This window comes from Aythya fuligula, chromosome 2, assembly GCF_009819795.1.
Source record: "Aythya fuligula isolate bAytFul2 chromosome 2, bAytFul2.pri, whole genome shotgun sequence".
Taxonomy (NCBI): Eukaryota; Metazoa; Chordata; class Aves; order Anseriformes; family Anatidae; genus Aythya; species Aythya fuligula.
In genome coordinates this window covers 137,047,760-137,069,480 of record NC_045560.1, presented here as the reverse complement: position 1 = coordinate 137,069,480, position 21,721 = coordinate 137,047,760, and the positions used below count along the sequence as shown (strand labels likewise).

Below are 21,721 nucleotides of genomic sequence, written 5' to 3'. Positions count from 1 at the left end.
GTATGTAAAGGATACTCATTGTTTACATGGTCTTTCTAGTTACGCATTCCCAACATTTATTGGATGCCAACTATTTCCTTTGGAGCACAATTCACCGGAGTTCCTGGTAAATCATTACGTATTAATCTGGCTACACAAATTCACAGTTCTTAACTTTTGTTTTCCAGTTGTTGGATATTGTTATATCAAAAATATAATTACAGGCATTGAACCTCTGTATGGATTTAGTCCTGGTCGGCTACATAGTTTGCATGTATGTAAAATCAAGATTTTTAGATGAATCTCTGAGTTTCAACTCATGCTACTGCATTATTTGCCTTGCTTTTCTCTTCATGGAGTTTTCTCTTCATTCAAGTGCTTTTGTCAGCCTAACTCAGTAAGATATTTCAGCCTAGCAATCTGTAACAGGCATGCTCTTTCTAGCTTCCTGCATGTAGAGGAAGGCTGTAGTAATCTCGTATCTCCCTTTTACTTTCGTATGTCAGTTGGGTTAGGATTGTCTTCAGAATTCGCTCCTGCTTGAAATAAAGGCTTTTATAAGTGAGATCTTCACTGTCTTTGATCCAAGGTAGTGCTCTTTATTCTTCTCGGATAGCTTATTTAATCATCCTTACAGCATTCCTAGCTGAGTTTTTGTGTTCCAGTTAACTGAGAAAGGCTTCTTTCTTTCTTCAGTGGTTGTATCCATTTTTAGACAACGAAGCTAATTCACCAAAACCATTTGGTTTGTTGGTGCCTTAGTTGTGCAGTGGCTTGGGCAATGGCACCAGAAAGGCATGTTGGGGTATGCTATGCTGGTTCTGAGTCATTGTTTTAGAACATTGCCCTGTGTAGCTCCATGTAAGGAGCTAAGAGAAAATGCAAGAGGAATCGTCAAGATATCGGTCACGCTCTGTGCTTTCTGGTCTTGCTGCCTGTTCTGGAGAAACTCTTGCTTTATTACTTGTGCTTGGTGCTTTTTGGCTGACTGCCATATCTTCAGGTAGAGCACCCAGACTTTCTCTCCCTGAAGTTTGAGCCAGTAGTCCTCATCAGCTTTCCGTCCTCTGATCCTGTTGCTCTCCTTACTCTGCCTTGAAATGGGTTTGTAAAATTGCAGTTTACATCCTGATGTTAGGCTACACACGTAGGATTCCAGAAGGAAGATACGAGTCTGTATATGGCTCAAAAAACAGGGATAGAGGAAAGACTGTTCCAGAAATTTTTAAGGGCCAAGAAAGATGTAGATATTGTAGGTACAGTCATGGCACTCCTAATGCAAAGTTGTGTGATGACTTCTGGTTTATATCAGTGTATTGTTTTGGTATGGATGAGTGCACTGGATGTCTGGAATCCACATGTACACTGTGCTATTCCTGTCCTTGCAAAAGGATGCCACTATCTTCCATCTCCCATCAACAACACCAGAAACTGTCAACATCAGAGCTCGGCTGTGGCCTGAGGACATCGCTCTTGTTGGTCAGATGTACATATGATCTCTTTTATGAGAGGAATGTTGCCAAAAGAAAGACGCAAGAAGTCAAAGGAGGTTCAAGTCACTATGGAAGTGTGGGGCCACTATGCTTACTTTCTATCTTTTCATCTCAGATTTATACAGTAACGTAATATTTCTCAGGATCAGCTTCTGACAGTTTTCAGACAGTAGATCTGAGGCAATGCTTCAAGACTGACCCTTTGAGACTAGGGACTTGCCATAGTATGGTTTTTTTTTGTTTGTTTTTGTTTTTTTTCCACTGGAGAAAAGCAAAGAAAGCAACAATTTTCCCTATTCTGTGTCAGGCCTTCTTTTTAGATTTTTATCTCTTCTCCCTTTATTGGTTCCCCTGAGGTAGTGTTTTAATTCAGTCGTCATGCTGTGTTTGAGTGCTAGGAGTCCTGGTCAGCTAAGAAGTGTGCTGGAACATACCCGAGATATTCCCTTACCTCCCCAGTCTGCTTGGATTCTGTCAGTGCAGGTAGGTGGTCTTGGCCTTATGTTCTGGATCCGTTTGCTGAAGTTCATAGATCAGTGTATCCTTCTGAAATGTGATTCAGATTCACAGGGGTAGCATATGCATGGTTCTGCTTCAGATACTCCTGAGGAGCCTGTACCCGTTGTCTTCTTGATGCTGAAAGTACAAGATTTTTCTGTATTCTTCATGAATATATCCCCAATTCCCCAGTTCTAGAGTGCTGAAATAAGGAAAGTTGTTTCTTATTTAACCTTTGTGATGTGGCAGGTGAAAAATTTCAGTTTTGCAAGTGGAGAGGGTATCTTGTGTCTTGTCCCCAATCACAATTAGAGTTAAGAGTACAGTAAACTTCTTTTTCTTGTACTGAGAGATTCTGCTCTGCAGTAGCATCAAAGGCTGATGTTGAAGGCACCAGGGCAGGAACAGCCACGTGCTCCAGTACAGGGTAGGACCTGCGCAGCTGGAAAGCAGCTTGGCAGGAAAGGGCCTGGGGATCCTTGTGGACACCAAGTTGAACATGAGCCACTGACACCTTTGTTGGTGATGTGAACAATGAGATTGAACACATGCTCAGCGAGTCTGCTAATGACACCAAGCTGTGTGGTGTGGTCAACATGCTGGAGGGAATGGCTGCCATCCAGAGGGACCTGGGCAGGCCTGAGAGGTGGGCCTGTGTGAGCCTTATGAGGCTCAACAAGGCCAAGTGCAAGGTCCTGTATTGGGACCCAGGGCAATCCCAAGCACAAATACAGGTTGGGAGGAGAATAGGTTGAGAGCAGCCCTGAGGAGAAGGACCAGGGGGTGGTGGTAGACAAGAAGCTTGACATGAGCCAGCAACGTGTGCTTGCAGCCCAGAAAGCCAACCATACCCTGGGCTGCACCAAAAGCAGCATGGCCAGCAGGGCGAGGCAGGTGATTGTTCCCCTCTGCTCTGCTCTCGTGAGACCCCACCTGGAGCCCTTTGTTCAGCCCCGGGGCCCTCAGCACAAAGAGGACATAAATTTGAGTTCATGGAGTGAGCCCAGAGGAGGGCTATGGGGATGCTCACAGGGCTGGAGCCCCTCTCCTACACAGGCTGAGGGAGCTGGGGGTGTTCAGCCTGGAGAAGAGAAGTCCCTGGGCAGACCTTACAGCGGCCTGCCAGTGCCTAAAGGGGGCTACAGGAAAGCTGGGGAGGGACTCTGTGTCAAGGGCTGTAGTGGCAGGGAAAGAGGGAATGGCTTTAAACTAAAAGAGGGGAGATGTAGATTAAATATTAGGAGGAAATTCTTCACTGTGAGGGTGGTGAGGCCCTGGCACAGGCTGCCCAGAGAAGCTGTGGATGCCCCATCCCTGGAGGTGCTCAAGGCCAAGCTGGATGGGGCTTTGGGCAGCCTGGGCTGGTGGGAGGTGTCCCTGCCCATGGCAGGGGGCTGGAACTGGGTGGGCTTTAAGGTCCCTTCCAACCCAAACCATTCCGTGATCTTTCATATGAGGAGAGGCTGAGAGAGCTGGGACTGCTCAGCTTGGAGAAGAGGCTCAGTGGGGATCTCATCACTGTTTATAAATACCTGAAGGGAGAGTGCAGTGAGGATGGAGCCAGGCTCTTCTTAGTGCCAGGACAAGAGGCGGTGGGCAAAACTGGAAATTAGAAGGCTCTCTCTGAACATAAGGACTCAATTTTTATTTTTTTAAACTGTGTAAGTGACAGAGCATTGGTACAACAGGTTGTTAAGAGGTCGTGGAGTCTTCCTCCTTGGAGACTTTCAGAAGGCAGCTGGACGTAGTCCTGGGCACCTTCCTTTGGGTGGGACCAGACAGCTTCCAGAGATTCCTGCCAGCCACAGCCACTCCGTGATTCTGTGGTGTCTCTCAGAAATTCTTTTGAGTTTGTAGCCATTTGCTTCCATCTACACCTTCTAATATAATCCTCCTTTTTGTTGACCTTTGATCTGCAAAAAGGAATGCAACATTTCAGTTAATTTTCTTACTCTTGCTGCCGTCTTTCATTAGGATTAAGCTGTTTTCTTACATTGGGAAGTTAACCAGCTGATGTTTTTCCAGAACATCCCACAGCTAACATTGTAGATGTCAGGCGTGCTTTATTTTTCTATTTGCCTGTCAAGTTCTTTTGCTTCTATTGTCTCTGCTCTAGGGAGCTCTTTAAATACTGTTTTCTGAAGCTGAGGACCATCGTGTTGGATAGATGCATTTCTGTGAAGCTGTTTGAGTGGAATGAATGAATACATACAATTAGAGAGAAAGAGAGAGGTGAGATCTTCAGCATTTTCAAAGCATGTCTTTCTCAGATCTGCAAAACCTTTGCTTGATAGATCCGTGAATTTGTTGCAAAACATGATGCTATTCAGAGGCTGCTCAAGTGAGGTAACTCTTGACAAGGTGCTCTTTGAGCTGCTTTTCATGTGAACTGTGTAGCTGACTGGAAGTTGATCGTTATTTCTGGAAGAGCCGGGAGTATGAATATCAACATATCTGTTCAAGGATGAAGGAAGGCATTTATATGTAACTGTATACAGCTGCCATGTCTTGAAGAACCTCTGCAGTTGAGATTTCTTCCCTAGCCTTTCTGCCTTGAGGCCTTTTTGTAGAAACCTGGGACAAGCTGCTAGGAATTAAGGGTATGATATGGCCCATTTATATGATACCAGTGTTTCTAGTCACTGGTTGAGCCATTGCTGTATTGTTTGCATACTTGAGTGATTACAACAGCCGCATCACTGAACTGAAATTTTTCCAGTAACAAGTTGTAAATTTTTGCTCCCTAAGCTTCTTTGTGAAGGAATGTTATTTCTGTCTCTACCTACAGTTATGGAGCTTTGCTTTTGATTTTTTTTCTCCTTAGTATCTCCTTATGGAAGCTATGATAAGCGTCTTTGAATGGAACAAAATGCAACAGGCTAAATGAGACCCTTAGAAAAGTTAAGAAAATGAGATTAATAAGTAGAGTGCTTGGAGGCAGTACAACACTGAGCATGGACCAGAACCAAAACCTATAAAACTTTGTCCCTGTTGAAATGAAACATTCTAGGTTAAGTAATTCGGGAATCTTAATAGATGCCTGCATTTTATTTTTTTTATGTTCTGCCTTCATATTTGTTTAAAACTTGGTTTAAGCAAAGAAACTTGGAGGTCAATTCCTACTACTACGAACCTTTTATCTCAGTATCTGTATCTTTCTAGGTTCAAAATTTTACATTTTAAATTTTGGATTTTTTTTCTTGATGAAATTTTTACAAATTTTTCTTAATTCACTTTTTTTTTTTAATACTTTAGAGTGACATCATGTGCATGCAACTAAGGAGTTCATCTGCTTGAACTCTGTTATTTCCCTTAGGATGTAGGGTACTGTGAAGATAATGACCAGGTTTGGAGATCAGTAATGCCATCTAATTAGTGTGTATTGTGTTATGGTCTGTTTTCTGTATTTGGTGAAGTTTGTTAAAAAGTAAGTGGGTCACGTTGGGAAAAAGTAAAGATGGATAGAAACACCTTGAGATGTTGCAAATAATAACAAAACTCACATCATTCAATGCAGAGTAGAATAAGCTACTAACTGGGCTACTATTCTAAAATACTTACTACTTTTAACAGTTGATACTACTATTTTAGAAGTGTAAAACTTTTGAAAAAAGCATGTCAAATCCAGAAATGGGTAGAAACAATATCAATGATAGATTTACAGTCAGTTACAGTAGGTCTAGCTTGCTGTTTTATTTAGTAGTGCACGTTTTAGTTATTTTATAGCTAGTGGTTTTGTCAGAATAATCTCTGCCTTTGATCATGAATAAGACATTAACAAAGACATATTGTTTATTTGCTTTTTGGAGATAAGTTTGAGGATTTTCCTACCCCTCTGGAACTAGTTTCTCTGCATTATCAGTAAAGGTTATTGTATGGCTAATTACATGTCAGTTCAGGTTGATTTAAGAATACAAATGTTATTGCAGAAATAGAAGAGGCTTAGACAATTATTATTTTTAGTGTTCACCAAATCTCCAGGGCTATGTTTTTCTTTTTTACTGCGGTATGTTCAAATGAGCAGGCTTGAGAAGGTTAGTTAGCCACTTGGGATATTAAAAACGAAGTGGAAACTACATTGTTTGTAGTTTTTATAATAATAAAAACACATTAAAAAAAAAAAATATGTAGAGAAAGAGGAAACAGCAAACTTCTGGTGAGTCTGTTCCTGTCTATCACCTACTGGGATGGCAGGAAGAGATAGCTTTTAAATGAGTACATCCAAATGTGAGAAATCCAGAAGGCGTGCAGGAAAAATAAGTAGTTTTTAGCTTCAGTTCTATGTTTTGATGTTAGTCAAAATGTAATTCAAGCAATTGTATTCTGTAGCCACTGTATGACCTACCCAGCGGCAATCAGAGCCCCCCCCCCCCCCTTTTTTTTTAAGCTAATTGGCCAATGTTTAGTTTACTAAATGTCATCTGGACTCAGTAAAAAGCAAGTGACCTGCATTGAATTAGTGTAATTGTAATACAAACAGAACATCTCATAGTTTTGGTCTTATACAGGAAAAGAGAAAGTTGGAAAGATTTTTCCAGTTTGATAAATAAAACTGAAAATATGGGGAGCCAACTTTTGGCTCACAGTTCACTTTACCTGTTAGTGTCTTACCTCTTAGAAATAAAAAATGGCATTTGGATTTTGTGTGTGTTTTCTCTTTGGAACTTTGGCCCCTCTGGGAGAATCTTCCTTAGGTTGTATTGCCTGTGAGTTATTAAATCACGACCAATCATTACCAATTCAGATTTCATTAGAGGCATTGCCATTTCAGAAAGATAACTTTTTTGATTACTGTCTAGGATTTGGTGTTTTATTTTACCTCTGTTGGGACTGATTTGGTAGTATCAATTTTGATTGCTGTTACATGGTTCATTCTTGCTGCAGTGCTTGCATCCAAAATAACCAAGTGCCATCGAGTATCAGTTCCAATGGTATATTTGAATTTTTAACTTTGCCTTTGCTCTTTTAGTTGTATTATTCAGTTTGGCTTTAAAAGGTGATATTTTAAAATGCAAGATTAGTGTCATTGTGTAAGTAATATTGTATTATGGTTCTACTTCTCTTTTCATTTGGTGATTCAAATGTCCAGACTGTACTTCATTAGTCCTCCTACAGCTTGTATCTGCATCATGGCCTACAGAGTAGGAGGGGAAAAAAAGCTAGATTTGCACTAGCAACTGCATTCCCTTACAGGAAGGGATGTAGATAACATTTACAGTAATGTAAAAATAAAATTAAGGGGCTACAGTGGAAAGGGTATTTCTGAGAAACTAGCTAAGGGTTCCAATGCTCTCCCCAGTAGGTAAGGGGAATGATGTTGTTCTCTGTACATACCTGGTATCTGGAAAGACCACTTAACTTCTGAGTCTTGTGTTCCCCTAATACTGTGTGTTAGTGGGGCACAGGCAGGAGACAGTGCTTTCCACCTTTGCTTGAAGGAAGATGGAAGCTTTTGAGACAGTGTTCAGTTACTAGTGGTCTAGTCATAGACTTAGAAAATCTTCTGTAATCAATTACACACCTTGATTATTTCAGTGGATTGTGGGTGTTCAATATCTGGAATCTTGTAGTTAAATTTTTGTTCGTAGTTGGAACACCGCAAAGGAATGAGTCATTTCACCTTGAGATAAAGCAAAAATCTATCCCAAACTCCTGTTGGTTGCCATTCGTGAATCAAGTAGGAAACAGCGAATGTTGTTTCAAGAATTGCTCCTTAGTGTTTTATGTTTCTTTTGGTGGGTGTGGTCGTTCTGTTTGCCTACGTGGGTTGCCCTAACGTGATGATTTTCCTTTGCTGTTAACAACATCACCTTTGGAGATCCCCGTGAGCAGTCAGCCACTGTAGCTTTTACAGTCACGGTGTGGAGATCATTTTTCTAGCAAGGTTCTGTACTGGTTGTGACGTGGCTAGTTTCAGTGACTGCTTTCTTCTGTGTTATGTGTAACTTCTTAAGTATTGACTCTTAGATCTAAGATCTAGGTCCTAACGTAATCCACAAAAAATCAGAAGCCAAGGAGCTGTTCCAGGGAGAGAAAACAATATGAAGGACAACATGGAGCGTTGGGAAGACTTCGTTCTTTCATTTCATCGTTGTGTAATGTGCCATTCTGCTGAATTTGTAAGTTAGATGTGGGGAAAATACCATGCCTCTTCAGGCTTTGTTGGGTGAACGTTTAGGGAATGTGTACGGATGGTTTGTGCGACTGGGAGAATGGGAAGGTGATGGTGGCAAAGATTTTTCCAATCATGCACAAATTTTCATTGTGCCATTCTGAAGCTGTTTTGTGTGTGATTTTTGGTAGAATAGAGTTAATTTCAGTTCGTTTGAGACTTTCCTACTTTCTAATCTGAATATTCTTTGCTGAAACTTAAACTCATTAGCTCTTTGTTCTGTTCCTTATAGACTTGAAGAATATTGTTTTTCACCCTTTAAAGTGGCATTTAACATGTTGGAGACATTATCATGTTTCACACTATAGTCACCTCCTCTTTAGTCTAAGCAATCCTAATTCGTTCAAGCTTTACTTGCAGATTGTGGTTTTTTAAATATCCATGCATTCTAGTGGCTCTCTTTTGGACCACGTTCAGTTGGTGAGCATCTCTCCAGAAGTGTGATGCCTAAAACTGAACACAATACTACTGCTGGAGGTCTAACGTGTCTTAAACAAAGAACAACTACTGCATATTTCTTGAATGTCTTCTGTTGTTACTACTGTGTGTGGTTATGGCAGAAGTTTCACGTTTACTGGCCAGGCAATTTAGTGCAGCTTTTTCTCACAAATATAAGTTACTCACTTTTTGACTCCTCTATTAGTAAATAAAACTGCAAATGCAGTTTTTCCACTTCATGTCTTAGTGAATGTTAATGTATTTCTGGATGTAATCACTGCCTCATTTTCTGGGAAACTATGGAAAAGACTGTGGGAAGAAAAGAAAAGATTCTGTTATTAAAGTAAACTATATTGTTGTGGTTTTCTTGGATGGAAAGTAAGTTTCTTAGGCTGGATAACAGAATTGATGTAATGCCTTTAAGGCAATGCATTATAGGCAATAACGCTATGTCTGTGAACTTCAAAATACTACTGAATCAGCAGTAGAAGGAAACTATAGTGAAAGAACAACAAATTAATTGAAAGAATATTCCCTGGATTGAGTCTCTTGTACTTTGAGAACAATTCCCATGTTTTGCGACTGATAAGAAACAAGTTGTTCAGGTTCATTGCCGAACAAAACTACTTGGTAATGTTCCGTGCTCATGTTCTAGACCTCTCAAATTCCGTGCAAATTGGAATTTAAGTGATAGCAAGATGTTTCCATCAAGAGAGGAACAACAACCACCACAACCAACTGACCAAACCCCTCTTCCCACCCTTGAAAAGACCTCTAAAAGCACGTACATCCTCCCTCCTGCTGCTGCTAGTTAAGTGTATCTTTCTTGGTCAGTGTTGATGCAGTGTACTCAGAATGATGATAATGAATTAGTTTGTGGCTCATTTTGAGTTTTCCTTTTGGTGAGTGGAATTGTTGGACATGCTATTGAATCTTCTCATAGATGGTGCCTGAATGCTTCAGCTTCTTTCAAGTGATTGAAACTCCTGAGGGCTTTTGCATGACTTACTTTTTTTTTGTCGTGTTTTGTGGTAGTGTTCAGCTTATTATTATTATTATTATTATTTTAAATCACGGTGAGTTTTTTGTCCCTGCACACTGCAAAAATGTGTGGATTTGTAATTACTGGTGCTATAATCTTTCAGTAAAATGTGTCAATAAAAAAAATCAATAAAATGTTAAGTAGTTATGTGGTTTTGTACTTACTTTTGAATTATTCACGAGTTAGTTATATTTTTCTGAAAAATCCTTTACATGGTGTTTTTTATATATATTCTAAACCTCTAGCTGCCTGGGGTAGTTTAAGCAAAAAAATCTTGAGTAGCCTGGAATGATTTTGTTTTCAGTGAATGCCTCTATTTTAAAAGTTGTGTAATTTGGTTTATTTAAAAACAAACAAAAATCCACAACCAAGTGTTAGTATGTAGTCAGAAACCTTCATTAGATTATGGATATTTTGATGCTTTATTTTTCATTTGTACAAGCTTTGAAAAGACTTTTATTGCACTGCTTTACAGACTTGCTATCTCACCTTGCTGGGATGAACATTGAGGGTTAGATTGCTTTCTTCTGTTGCAACTTTACTGCCTTCAGTGAGTTTGTAGCATTGCAGATGAAATGGAGACTTAATGTTATTTCTCTAAAAAAAAGAAAGGGAACGGGAGGATGAAATTCATGTGAAGGGCAGATTTCAAGAATATTTTGTACTGAAGAGTTGGGTTCAGGAAATTGAACCCTGCTGAATTGGATGGAAAAAATCTTTATGCCATTTTAAAATAAGATGGAAAGTTGGGACAGGATAATGGCTGAAAAACCTGCAGGCAAAAGTCATGAAAACTTCCCCAGATCATGAGGAAATATTTAACTGCATTGCCTGGAGAAAAGACCTGGATAGGTCTGCTGGACTTGAACGGAGAGTAAGAATAATAATCAAGCAACAAAATAAGGCCACTGGAGATTAACGCAAGTTGTTTCTCGGCAGCCTGGTTAAGTACTTCATTGAGTTGCTTCCAGATCTCTTTGGATGGTAAAAGTGATAATTTAAGAGAGATCAAAAATTAAAAACAAAAACAACAAAAAAGAATGACAAAAAAAAAATGGATAAATTAGTGACTTAACTGACAGTTGCACAGTAAGCAGGAGGGATATTTCTGGGGAAGGATTGGTGGTGATAAATGTTTTTATTACTCAGCATAAAAAGGGATTTGAATAATGGGCACACATGTAGGTGGCACAGTCCTTTATGTGAATTAGCAGTGGGAACTTCCTCTTGTTACTGCTAATTGGATAACAGCCAGTGCAATAATTGCTGCCTTTCAAGCACCCTGATGCAGGTTTGTCTCAGGATATGCTAAAATTAAATTCCATGACATGTCATAACTTCAAAAAAAATAAAATAAAAAATCGCTTGTATGAGTGAGCTTGTTTACAAACAAAAGAATTTACCCCTGGTCTGGATTAACCTGTGGTTTTTACAGTGGTGACTGTCGAGTTGTCACCAAAGAAATTATCTGTAGTATTCTTTCCAAACTGAAAGCAAATTTTTTTAAGTGTCACCTTCAAGTAGAAAGAATTTATTTTAGATGTAGAGTCTTTTGCAGCAGCTGTTGTGGGATGATGTTATCAAGGTGAAGGCTGATTCTCTGCAGTGGGTTTACAATTGCACCTGCTATTGCAAAATGTTTGAGATCGGTATCTTTACATTCTTGACCTATTGTAACGCTGTCAAAATGTTATGAACTTACTAGCAATAATAAATATACAGGTCAATGTGTGTCTTATCTTTCAGTAACCCATCTTTGTTGTTAATCATTTGATTATTCTTTCCATTATCTGTCTTCTCGCTGTGTTTATTACTTTATTGCTTTACATCTGAAATGCATCATACTTTGCTTTGAACAGCAAAGGTCATCTTTGCAGAGAAGCCATTCCAGTGAACGGCTATTAAACCACTGGTAACAGCTGTGGTGTGTTCATTTTTTCTTTTTCCCCTCAGTTTTCATTTTTTTGTTTGCATTAATAATGCTACTGGTGTTAATATGTGAGGTGTCTGTCATGTTTTCATAAAATAAATGGAATATCGTTTTCACTGTGTGCTGTTGAATGTTCTGTACGGTGGCTAATATAAATGTTAAGTGTTCCATATGTTAGATTTCCCACCATTTAGTATTAAAAAATCTGTATTATTGTTTGTCCAGAAGGTCTCTGGACTAAATCTCCACCTACACCTCACCTCCTTGAGGACTGTGTTCATAATTCTGCTTCACTGGGAGCTTGGAGAGGCAGGCGGGTATGCCAGCACCCCGTTACGCGTTTCTTCTTCAGTTTGATGAATTGCCACTGCTAACTCTGTGAAGAAAGGGACTTTTTGAATGAATAGTGATAGAAATCTTCAAGTTCTTGCTTAATGTTGGAATTGCAATCTTGCTGGAAGTATTTTTTTTTTTTTTTTTTTTTTTTTAAACATTTGGCACTGTCCCTTTTTCAAGCTTTGTGAAAGGGGAGAACTTTCCTTTCCGTTACAATGGTCCAGCTTTCAGAAGAATTTAAGTGCTGTTTATTTCAGATGGGATTTCAAAACATTTTTCTTTCGGTACTTCATTATTAATGTTGACTGAAAGATAGCTTACTGTATTTTTTGTTTGGTAGGTGGACCAATTCACGTATCAGTACTCTGAAATATCACACATTAGTAACAGTTCTCCCATTTCATTTTTAGTGCTTTTTCCTTGCTTTATTAATTTTCAGCCAGTTCAGCAGAGCAAGTGAGACCTCAAAATATACTATTAAGAAAATGTGAGATGTAGGAGGACTCCACCAGCAAGATCCCAGCAGAATGTGGCCTGTTAGCTCCTGTCTGTCTGCTTCAGGCTGCAGGCCCACAGTGAGCACAGGCGAGAGTTTGACGACCTGAGAAAAATCATGAAAACGGCAAGCAACAAAATCCAGAATAAGTTGATATTTCACAGCAAGGATCTGCAAATAAAGATGATGTGACATCCTAGAAGGTGTTCTCTACCCTGCTAGAAGTTGGGAATGGTGCGGAGGTGCTAGGCCGCGTGTGGAGTTGAGCTCAGGGTGGGCACAACCGTGTCTGTAGAAGAGGGACATGGAGTCACAACATAGAGTGGCACAGCCTGAGCTAGCAGAGGAAACTAGAGCTGAACCTTCAGGATTTACTTCTACTTGGACCTTCAGGGGCTACCTCGACTTGAGGAGCCTATGAAGGGTATTCCCAGGAGGTCTCAGTGATCTGCTTCAAGGATTGTCACTGGGACAGGCTGGCAGGTGGCAAGCGCTCTGTTTAGCTCTGTGGAGACATGAGTGTCTCGAAGTACCAGAAGCGTTGCTACTACAGTCGTGTAGCTGTTATTAATTTGTGGCTAATAGCTGCTTGAGGCTCAATGAGCTGGTATTCAGATGTATAATAGCTTAATTTTTGCAAGTTCTGCTGTGTTTCTAGGAAAAAAAAAAACAAAACCTCAACAAACTGTTGGCGTCTTCAGGCTGTGGTCTTTGTTCTTTTTTGCTGTCCAGCAAAGACAATGGCTAAACAATTCAGAAACAAGCAGGGGACCTGGGTGAAGGTCTCTCTCTCAAGTTATTGATGTCCTGCATAGTGGGGCCATCTACGTGTCAGTTTTCTGAGTGGAGGTGAACATACAGACTTGCATGCTAATTTGCAAAATTAATTTTTTACATATGTGTACCACCATGCCAAACCAATGATGATCAAGACCAAGTCTGATTTTAATAGGGAACCCTTTTTTTTTTTTTTTTTTTTTTTTTACTGATATGTTCAACTCTAATGAGAAAAAAAATATATATATTTATAAATGGAGAACAGCTTCTTTGATAGCCTAAAACAAGGGTGTGTTTTGGCAAAGATATTGAAAAAGTAGTTATCCATTGGGTGGATGGATCAGTCTGGAGTGTATTCAGAAGATGCTTTTTATGACACAGTTTTGGATAAGTGTTAGTGATAAGTGAATTTAATTTTCTTAATTTGATAGCTTTAGCATTTCTCTGCCCTTTAATTCAGGGCAAATTGGTCAGCTTTTCTTGCACAAAACTGAAGCGAATACTTTATTGCAGTGTAATTCTTCAAGCAATGTCTGTTAGAAGTAAGTGAGGCAGTGAAAATGTAGAAAATGACATTACATGAGCCAGTGGATGCACAAGTTTGATTTGAGTAGTTTATCTCAGTCTCTAGTTAACACTTCTCTGTTGCCACTGAGGTCAATAAATAGCAGCACTCAGGAGGGTGTGTGTGTAATTGGATGAGTGAGAATTGGTATGTGGCTGAGGATAAAAGGTAAAAGTTGCAATGGGGTACTAAACTACTGGGGTACTTTACACAAAGATAAGCTTTTCAAACACTTGGAATCAATCACACATTCAGATCCCAGTTAAGGATTTTATCAAAATTTGGGGATACTGAAAACCTGTTTGGATCATCTATCAGGGAACAAGACCTATTTGTAATCCTGGGCAAAAGAGGATGAGTATGCTAGGTCTCCACCAACTGCGTTTGTGGGCTGAAGGAGGGCAGTAATTAGGATGCTTCTAATAAATACATTAAACTTGCACTGAAACAGAACAGGAACCAACTTCCTTGTTGTTAAACACACAATGGGTTGTTCAGTAAACTTGTTTTTCACTGTTGCCAAGTTTTTGCCAAAACAAATAGAGAAGCTATTTGAGCAAAGCAAAACCCACACAGGATCTGCAAATACCTCTTCCTTCTTGTCCATGCTGTTGGTTCATTTACAGGCAGTTGTTGAGGTGTACAATTGAATAATTAGTCAGGTTTTGGTAGCCTTTGTGAAGCCTGTTCAAGAGGAGAAGCAAGTTCTAGGATGTAAATCAGAAAAGAAGATATTTTTTTTCCCAGCTGATTGTGTTTCTAAAACCAACAAAATGTTGCATCATTCAATATCTGATCACCTCCTCAGCCTTCAATGGTGTTCTGTAATCTGAAATGTACTACTGTGTTTAAATGTATGTTGGAGTCTGTGTTGTGCGTGAGACTGATAACCTTGTATAAGTGTGGTGCCAAAATCTATGGATTCACAAACCACCAATGGATGTCTTGTATCCTATCCTTACCCTATTTATTAAAAAGTAAATGAATAAATAATAATAAAAAATCATTGCAAATACTAGCTATACTATGTCACACCATGAAAATAATGAAATCGCTGCAATCTAAAAAAGTTTGCTTATCCTTCAGTAACATAAATGAAACAGAACAAATAACAAGCAGCAAGAAATAAAAAGCCTTTATTACAAGTCATTTAAATATGTGATAGAGAAAAGTTATTCTAGGAGCTTTTTTATTAAAAATAAATATATATATATATATATATATATATATATATATATATATATATACTTCTACCACGATTGGTAGATCAATTACTGTTGATTACTTAATGTGTTTTTGGGCTGTGCGAAATACAGATGGGTTACCCTGACTGACTGACAGGAGGAACGAGCTGCAAGGGTTTTCTGATTGGGGATTTCCAAGTGCAGTGTGTGAGGATCTCATTTTTCTTTTGGCATTTCCTAATTCATCTCATTACATTTTCACGCCAATAAAAATTGTCCATAAGAGAACCTTAATGAATGAAATGTTTGCAGCCTGGCTTTATTTTAAAACTCTGGGCCCTTTAATAATGATAATAAAAAAAAGAAAATTATATGCTGACTCGCTCATTTCTGCTCTCACTAGGGACTTGGCCCTCTGTCCAACATTCAGCTTAACTGCAGCAGCAGCTGGTTAGTGGGCAGATAAGTGCTTCCAGAGTAAGTTGGGCAATAGCTCTGGTAGAAACTGGGTTACGTTGCCTAGTGCCCAGAGCTGGCCACTGAAAGCTGACCTAGATAATGACTCTTTTCTTCAGCACAGCACTTCCAATGTCCCTCCGGCCCTATTATCTTGTCAAATATTATATTGTTGTATATATTGTGTTCATCTGGTTTCACCGAGGGGCGTAGAATTCGTCTCAGAGGCCCATGGTAAAGACGATGCAGAATGGAGTTGTGCTCGAGGCTTAGGAGTGGCAAGGGCAGTTCAGGACAGATAGAGCACGTGGTCTCTGTTAGACAGGCAAAGATGAACACAGGTAAAGCTATCAGGGTCCCTAAGGCCTGAGATTTGACATCCCACAGCTTAGAGATTTATTTAAAGGATGAGTAAAGGGTTAAAACTGAAGATTGAGACTTTTTCAATCCCACTGCCTTGATGATATTTGATGCATTACTTGAGTAAGGCTTGCCAGCCTGTCTTAGATACACAGGGAAATGTGGAAGGCGATATTGAATGTAGGAGAGAATTAACCCTGTTTGTTTCTTAGTATGTCAGAGCCCTGTCTGTGGAACAATTTCCCTTGATGTGTCCTGCAGTGGGTGATGTGGTGCTGCCAGAAGTGGATGGAAGCATGCATTAAGTGCTAACTGGTGCTGTAGCAGTGACATCTATTTATTTATTTATTTTTAGAGCATTAAGTACTTAACTAATAATAGCTGTAGGAAACTTTTAGAGAAAATCATAAGTTGAATGGAAGCAAGAAATTGCTACAGGTAGCATGTTAGGAGAGCAAAGGAAGCAGAGAAACGTAGGATAAGATGAAAGAAGAATGTAAGAAAGAAGTGAAATATCTTTTATTTTAAAATAGGATGGAGTTCTGTTAGGATTAAAAAAAAAAAAAAAAAAAAAAAAAGAAGATATATTTGACAAGAAGTTAAAGCAAAAAGTAAGGAATGAATTCCTGTAAGATAAGAATTTTGGTTTTATTCCAGGAGGTCTGGGACTAGCTTTATAATCCTCTGGTGATTCCTTTGCAAGTTTCTTGGAAAGAAGCAGAAATAAATATAAGCTAAATTGTAGATGGTTTTGAAGGAGAAAGGAAGCTTAATTTTTATGCACAGAAACATGTAAACCAATATTAGGAAGTAAAGAGGCAAGGTGGGATCGAATATGATGTCCAGCATTTCGGGCTGGTTAAGAAAGGGGAGCAATGAGAGAAGTTTGCACTAGCAAGTGCATGACCTAATTAACAAGTTGGACTACGCATTCGGAAGAACTAGTTTCTATGCTTTTTTTGTATTACAAAATTTTAATGTAATCCATTTTTTTAAGATAACACAGCTTATATCACATATGAAGATTTTTAGAAGTCTGCAGTTTAAGCATTAAATAAGTCTACATGTTTCTGCATTAGGCACTTAGAGCAAATGTACAAAACATAAGTGTTGTTTTAGGACACCAGCTTTGAGTATCTCCCTTTATAACTTGTATTGCTTGCCATAAAAGAATGATTCATTTTTTCTGACTTGTCATTGTCCTTTGTAAGGTATTAAGAAATCAGTTATTTGTTACAGTTCTTTGCTGCTGTGCAGTAGATCAAAATACTTTTCTGGAAAACTTTCTGCACAGTTGAGCTCAATACAACTCCAGAGCTACTCTTCTTACATGCTGAGGAAGGTCAATGTTTGTTGTCAAATAGGAGGTGTACATTTGATGCCCCACAAACAGAAGTCACCAGTTTTGTCATAGCTGTGTGCTTTCAATAGCTACTGAATAGCTAGCAGAGCTAGCTGTTAGGAGTAGCTATAGATAAGATTAAAATCATTGGTTCAGAGTTCAGGGAAATAATTACTTTCAAGGACAGGAGCAGCTGAATTTGTTCTACGCTGCTTTACCAGGAGCACTTCATTTGTGCTGGCACTCCTCGTATCATGGATAAGTAATTATGGCCAATGACAAGGTAAAGGAGTGCTACTTCTGGGTTCATTCACTGACTTGGCAAGGCTGTCCACTGATAATAGGAAGCTATTGGAGCATGCATCTTAATTTATTACACAAAATGCCTGAATTTGGTCCTGTAATGTTTGTATTGGGCAGTGTTAGATAGTGAAATAAGTTCTGTACGTTTAAGTATTTGAATTAAAATAAAGTGTTCGATACTGAAATAATTTATCATTAAGATACAATAAATAATTGTATCATTCTGTATGGGTCCTGCCTTCCTTCAGCACATGCAAGAATTTTAGAATAAGGATTTTGAAAAAAGTTAAACTCTTTCAAGACCAGTCAAGCTTCTCAAGAAGCAATGGGTACATCATTGGGAAGTTTTCCTCCTCCTTCTCCCCATGTTTCAAATGGTTTGAATCTTCTGCTGCCTCTGCTATGTTAATGGTGTGCATATTTCATTTTTTTGCACTTTTCACTTTTCCACTGAGTACGTAATTCTGTCTGTGCTTGTAGAGAGAAACAGATGAAGGACTGCAGGCTTACAGAACTTCCACTTCCTTTCACTTTTGAAAAAGTGACGAAACTGTGCCTGCTGTTAGGAGGAGGAGAAAATGTTTGTTTCTGTCAGCAGACCTGGTTTTCAAGAGGTGTCTTGCTGTCATGTGTAAATCTTCAGAAGTGATGCTGTATGCGTTTGGTATTACAGATGGACGTTCAGAATTTCCAGTTATCTTACAGTGGTCTCTCATAAAAACAAATGGTACAATTACCTTTTTATATATTTTTATATATATATATATATATATATTTATATAAATATATACACACACACATATATTTATAATAAATCATTTTTTTCTAATTGAAGAATTTGGGTATGGTTCTCAACAGCATGTATTTTTATTTATAGTTAAAATGCTGCCTTTTCAAATTCAAATAAAATATAATTGCTAATAGGCAAGCTGCTTGATTATTTTTCTCATCATTTAGGCCTTAACTCTTACAGCACTTGTTTCAAAATCATATTAGGAAAAGCAAGTTTTAAAACTACAACTGACTAATCATGAATGCAGGAGTGAATAGTAGTCCTGCCAACCCTCCTGAGCAATTCTCATATAAAAAGAAATGTAGCTAAGAGTTGAGAAGGTGAACTTGTCTTTTCATGGTAATTTTCTTGTGTCTGTTTCAATGAGCAGTGCCGTTATTTCCACTAAGAAATTTCAAAAGAACAGAATCATCTCTCGAGACTGATAAACAGAAATAGATAAAATGGAGAGTGATGTGCTTAGTGGGATACAGATTAAATGGAAAAATCTAATGGGAAGTAGCTACATTAGTAGCAGATGGATTTGCTTCCTGAATCTCAATCTGAGTGGAAATCCTAGCCTACTTAAAATTTGTCTTCCAGATTCTTAACCTGATAAGGAAGGTGGATAAAGCAATTTATTCCCTTGGCTTCGGTGCTGTGCTGATGTGTTTTGTTTAACTTGCTATTGTTTGCTTTTTATCTAGGCTATTTTTATGATTCCTACAAATCCTCCTCCAACCTTTCGGAAGCCAGAGCTCTGGTCTGATGAATTCACAGATTTTGTGAAGAAATGCTTAGTGAAAAATCCTGAACAAAGAGCTACAGCAACACAGCTGCTACAGGTCAGTATTTAAGTTTCTGAGGAAATGCAAGTTTTACAGTGTTTTTCCCCCCTGGTCTTAAATCAGAACTGAAATTTTCTAAAAGCAAGCCTTTTAGCTATTGTGCCTTATTTCTTTTCTGTTTCTTAGCCTTTCCTTTCAGCTCCTTCATCAGTTTATTTTTCCTTTGTTGCTTCTAAACAATGAATTGCTTATTATGCCGTTTAGGGCTGGTTCTTGCTATCAAAATTGTATTCTTGTTTGGTGGGTAAAGGCCTTCAGTAGATCTCAGGGTTTAGGCACGTGTTAAGTAAAGGAACTGAGCCCAGGTGACCCCTCGGTGTGGACCACCCATGGAGTATACTCAATCTGCCCTTTTGGTCATGTCAAATTAAACAAGACAGGTTGTTCTGTGCCCTAGAAGGGTCTGATGCAGATGGACAGTATAAGGGATTTGTTCTTGGGCTGAGTTACCCCAGCTTTTAAATTGGAGCCACAGTAGGCAGTGCGGACCTATGCGCCAGGTCACTTGTGGAGCTGCTTAGTGCTTGGAAATTTAACAGTTGTTTTGTTTTGTTTGTTTTGTTTTGGCACTAAAGTATAAATAAAACAGAAAAGTTTCTAAGGACTACAGAAATGAAACAGGATGGATTGATCTATCAAGAAGGATTTAGTATTGTGAAATAGACATAATTTTGGTGCACGTGGGACAGAGAAAAAAATGAAGAAAGTTTCCTCCTTTGGCCCCTTATTTGTGTTATCCCCTGCCTTCAAGTGCTGCCACAGTCAGCCTTCAAATAACTAAGGGAAAGCATGTCTGTCTGGATGTTGTAAAACAAAGGTAATTATTCGGGAAGAAAAAAAATCCATCACTAACAAAAAAAAAAAACAAAAACAACGAGGTATGTCCATTTCTAGAAAAACTATAGTAGGTTCCTTGATGATTGAAATGGAATCTAAAATTTCCTGTAAATAAGCTTTTTTTGCTAATAAGGCAAGTGAAAAATGTTGCTCCTTTTACTTGCCCGACTACTAATTCATTAAGCTTCTTCCTTAACACTTTTCACTGCTATTGGTAAATATTATTTTTAATTTTCATTACCATTCTATGTAAGAATCTGATTTTCTGAAACTTCTGCTTTTAAGACAATTGTGATAAATTTATTCTGTCTTTAAGTTGGAAGTTGCTCTTTTTAAATTTAGATCAGTCAACTCCGCTATGAGGATAACAAAAAGTTTTTAAGCTAGTTTCCATAAGTCAAAGTATGAAGTATTTTATATTTATAAATAAATATATGTATATTTATATAGTATGAAGTATTTTATATTTCATACCCTGAGAACACCATGTAGAGTGGAAGGACAGCAAAAACTGGAACTTTATGATTTTTAGTATGATGACTGAACCAGTATTTGAGACCTTGAAGATTAGAAATTCACATGGTTAACTGATGGCTGTCAGCTGGATAAAAGAGACTTGCATTAGTGCTCACGAGTAATAAAAAAGCATCAGTGATACTCTTTCCAAATACTTACTGGCCGGTGAACCAAGTACTGCATTCATCACGGGTAGGTGTTGCTTCTTCCCCAGCTGGAACGTGGAGTGTGCGTGATGGAGCTGGAGGTGCTGTGGGCGTGTTTAAGGGACACGAGCAGGAACAAAAGTACTGCTTGTGGGGCAAGGTCACAGAGGAAAAAGGAGGGTAACTGGATTACTATATCAAAGGAGAAGATAGGTAAATAGGTACAGGATGACTGGATTCGTCAGTTATGTTCTTCATGGAACAATATTTTAATGTTTAATAGTACATTTCTGAAGCTCTGAGAGCTCCTTTTTGCCTTGATCGTGTTTTCATACGATGATACAAAACCAGGATTTTACTAACAGCAGGTGTTTACTAGAGAGTAAAATGACTGTAAATGGTATTGTCCACAGGTTGTCTTAAAGGAGGAACTGATGCTTTAAATGGCCTTGAATTAGAATTAATCTTCCTGCTAAAAGTAATGGATTTTGTTTTGCTTGTTCCACGTTTCAGCATCCTAGATGAAGAAATGTTTTATGACATATTAAAGTACAGGTTTGTTGAAGTAAGCAACAGCCACAGTTGCTCTGCTTACAGCCTCTAATTTATGCTGTCAGCTTGTTAAGATTAATTAAATGCTGTAACTGAATATCTGAAAAAGTTTGTTTTTCTATGTCAGACAATCACCACTCTATTTATTTACTACTTAATGCACATTTCCTTTGGACAATTATGTCCTTAACTATAAAGCAGTTGTTTTATGATTGCATTTCCCAAGGCTTGCTGATTTTTTCCTCTTTTTTTTTTTTTTTTTTTTTTTTTTTTAATATAAGGTAAGTAAAAGTAAAATCTTAGTTAGGAAGCAGCTGAAAGTTATCACAAGTTGTGTTAGTGCAGATTTTAATTACTGTGTGATGTGAAGTTTATCACACATTTATCACTGAAGTCTGTGGTGTTGAATAATACATGTAGTTAAATCTGAACCCTATCTATTGTAATGATGTTATATAATTTTCTTTTTTTTTTTTTTTTGTCTAGCACACGTTTATAAAGAATGCAAAGCCTGTTTCAATTTTAAGGGACCTGATCACTGAAGCTATGGAGATAAAGGCAAAACGACATGAGGAGCAACAGAGGGAACTAGAAGAGGAAGAAGAAAATTCGGTCAGTGATTTTTTTTCCTTCCCCTAGAACTATCCATGTTTGATAGACAAATTACTGTTCTTTTTTG

General features: G+C 38.3%; 1 protein-coding gene across 1 annotated transcript in view; it reads left to right on the top strand.

Moving 5' to 3' along the window:
* STK3 (serine/threonine kinase 3) overlaps positions 1-21,721 on the top strand; it is a 135,315-nt gene that overhangs the window by 44,083 nt on the left and 69,511 nt on the right. The window contains exons 7-8 of the mRNA XM_032180826.1: positions 18,851-18,988; positions 21,529-21,654. Of these exons, the coding sequence (XP_032036717.1) occupies positions 18,851-18,988; positions 21,529-21,654 (264 nt within the window). The remainder of the gene's footprint in view (positions 1-18,850; positions 18,989-21,528; positions 21,655-21,721) is intronic.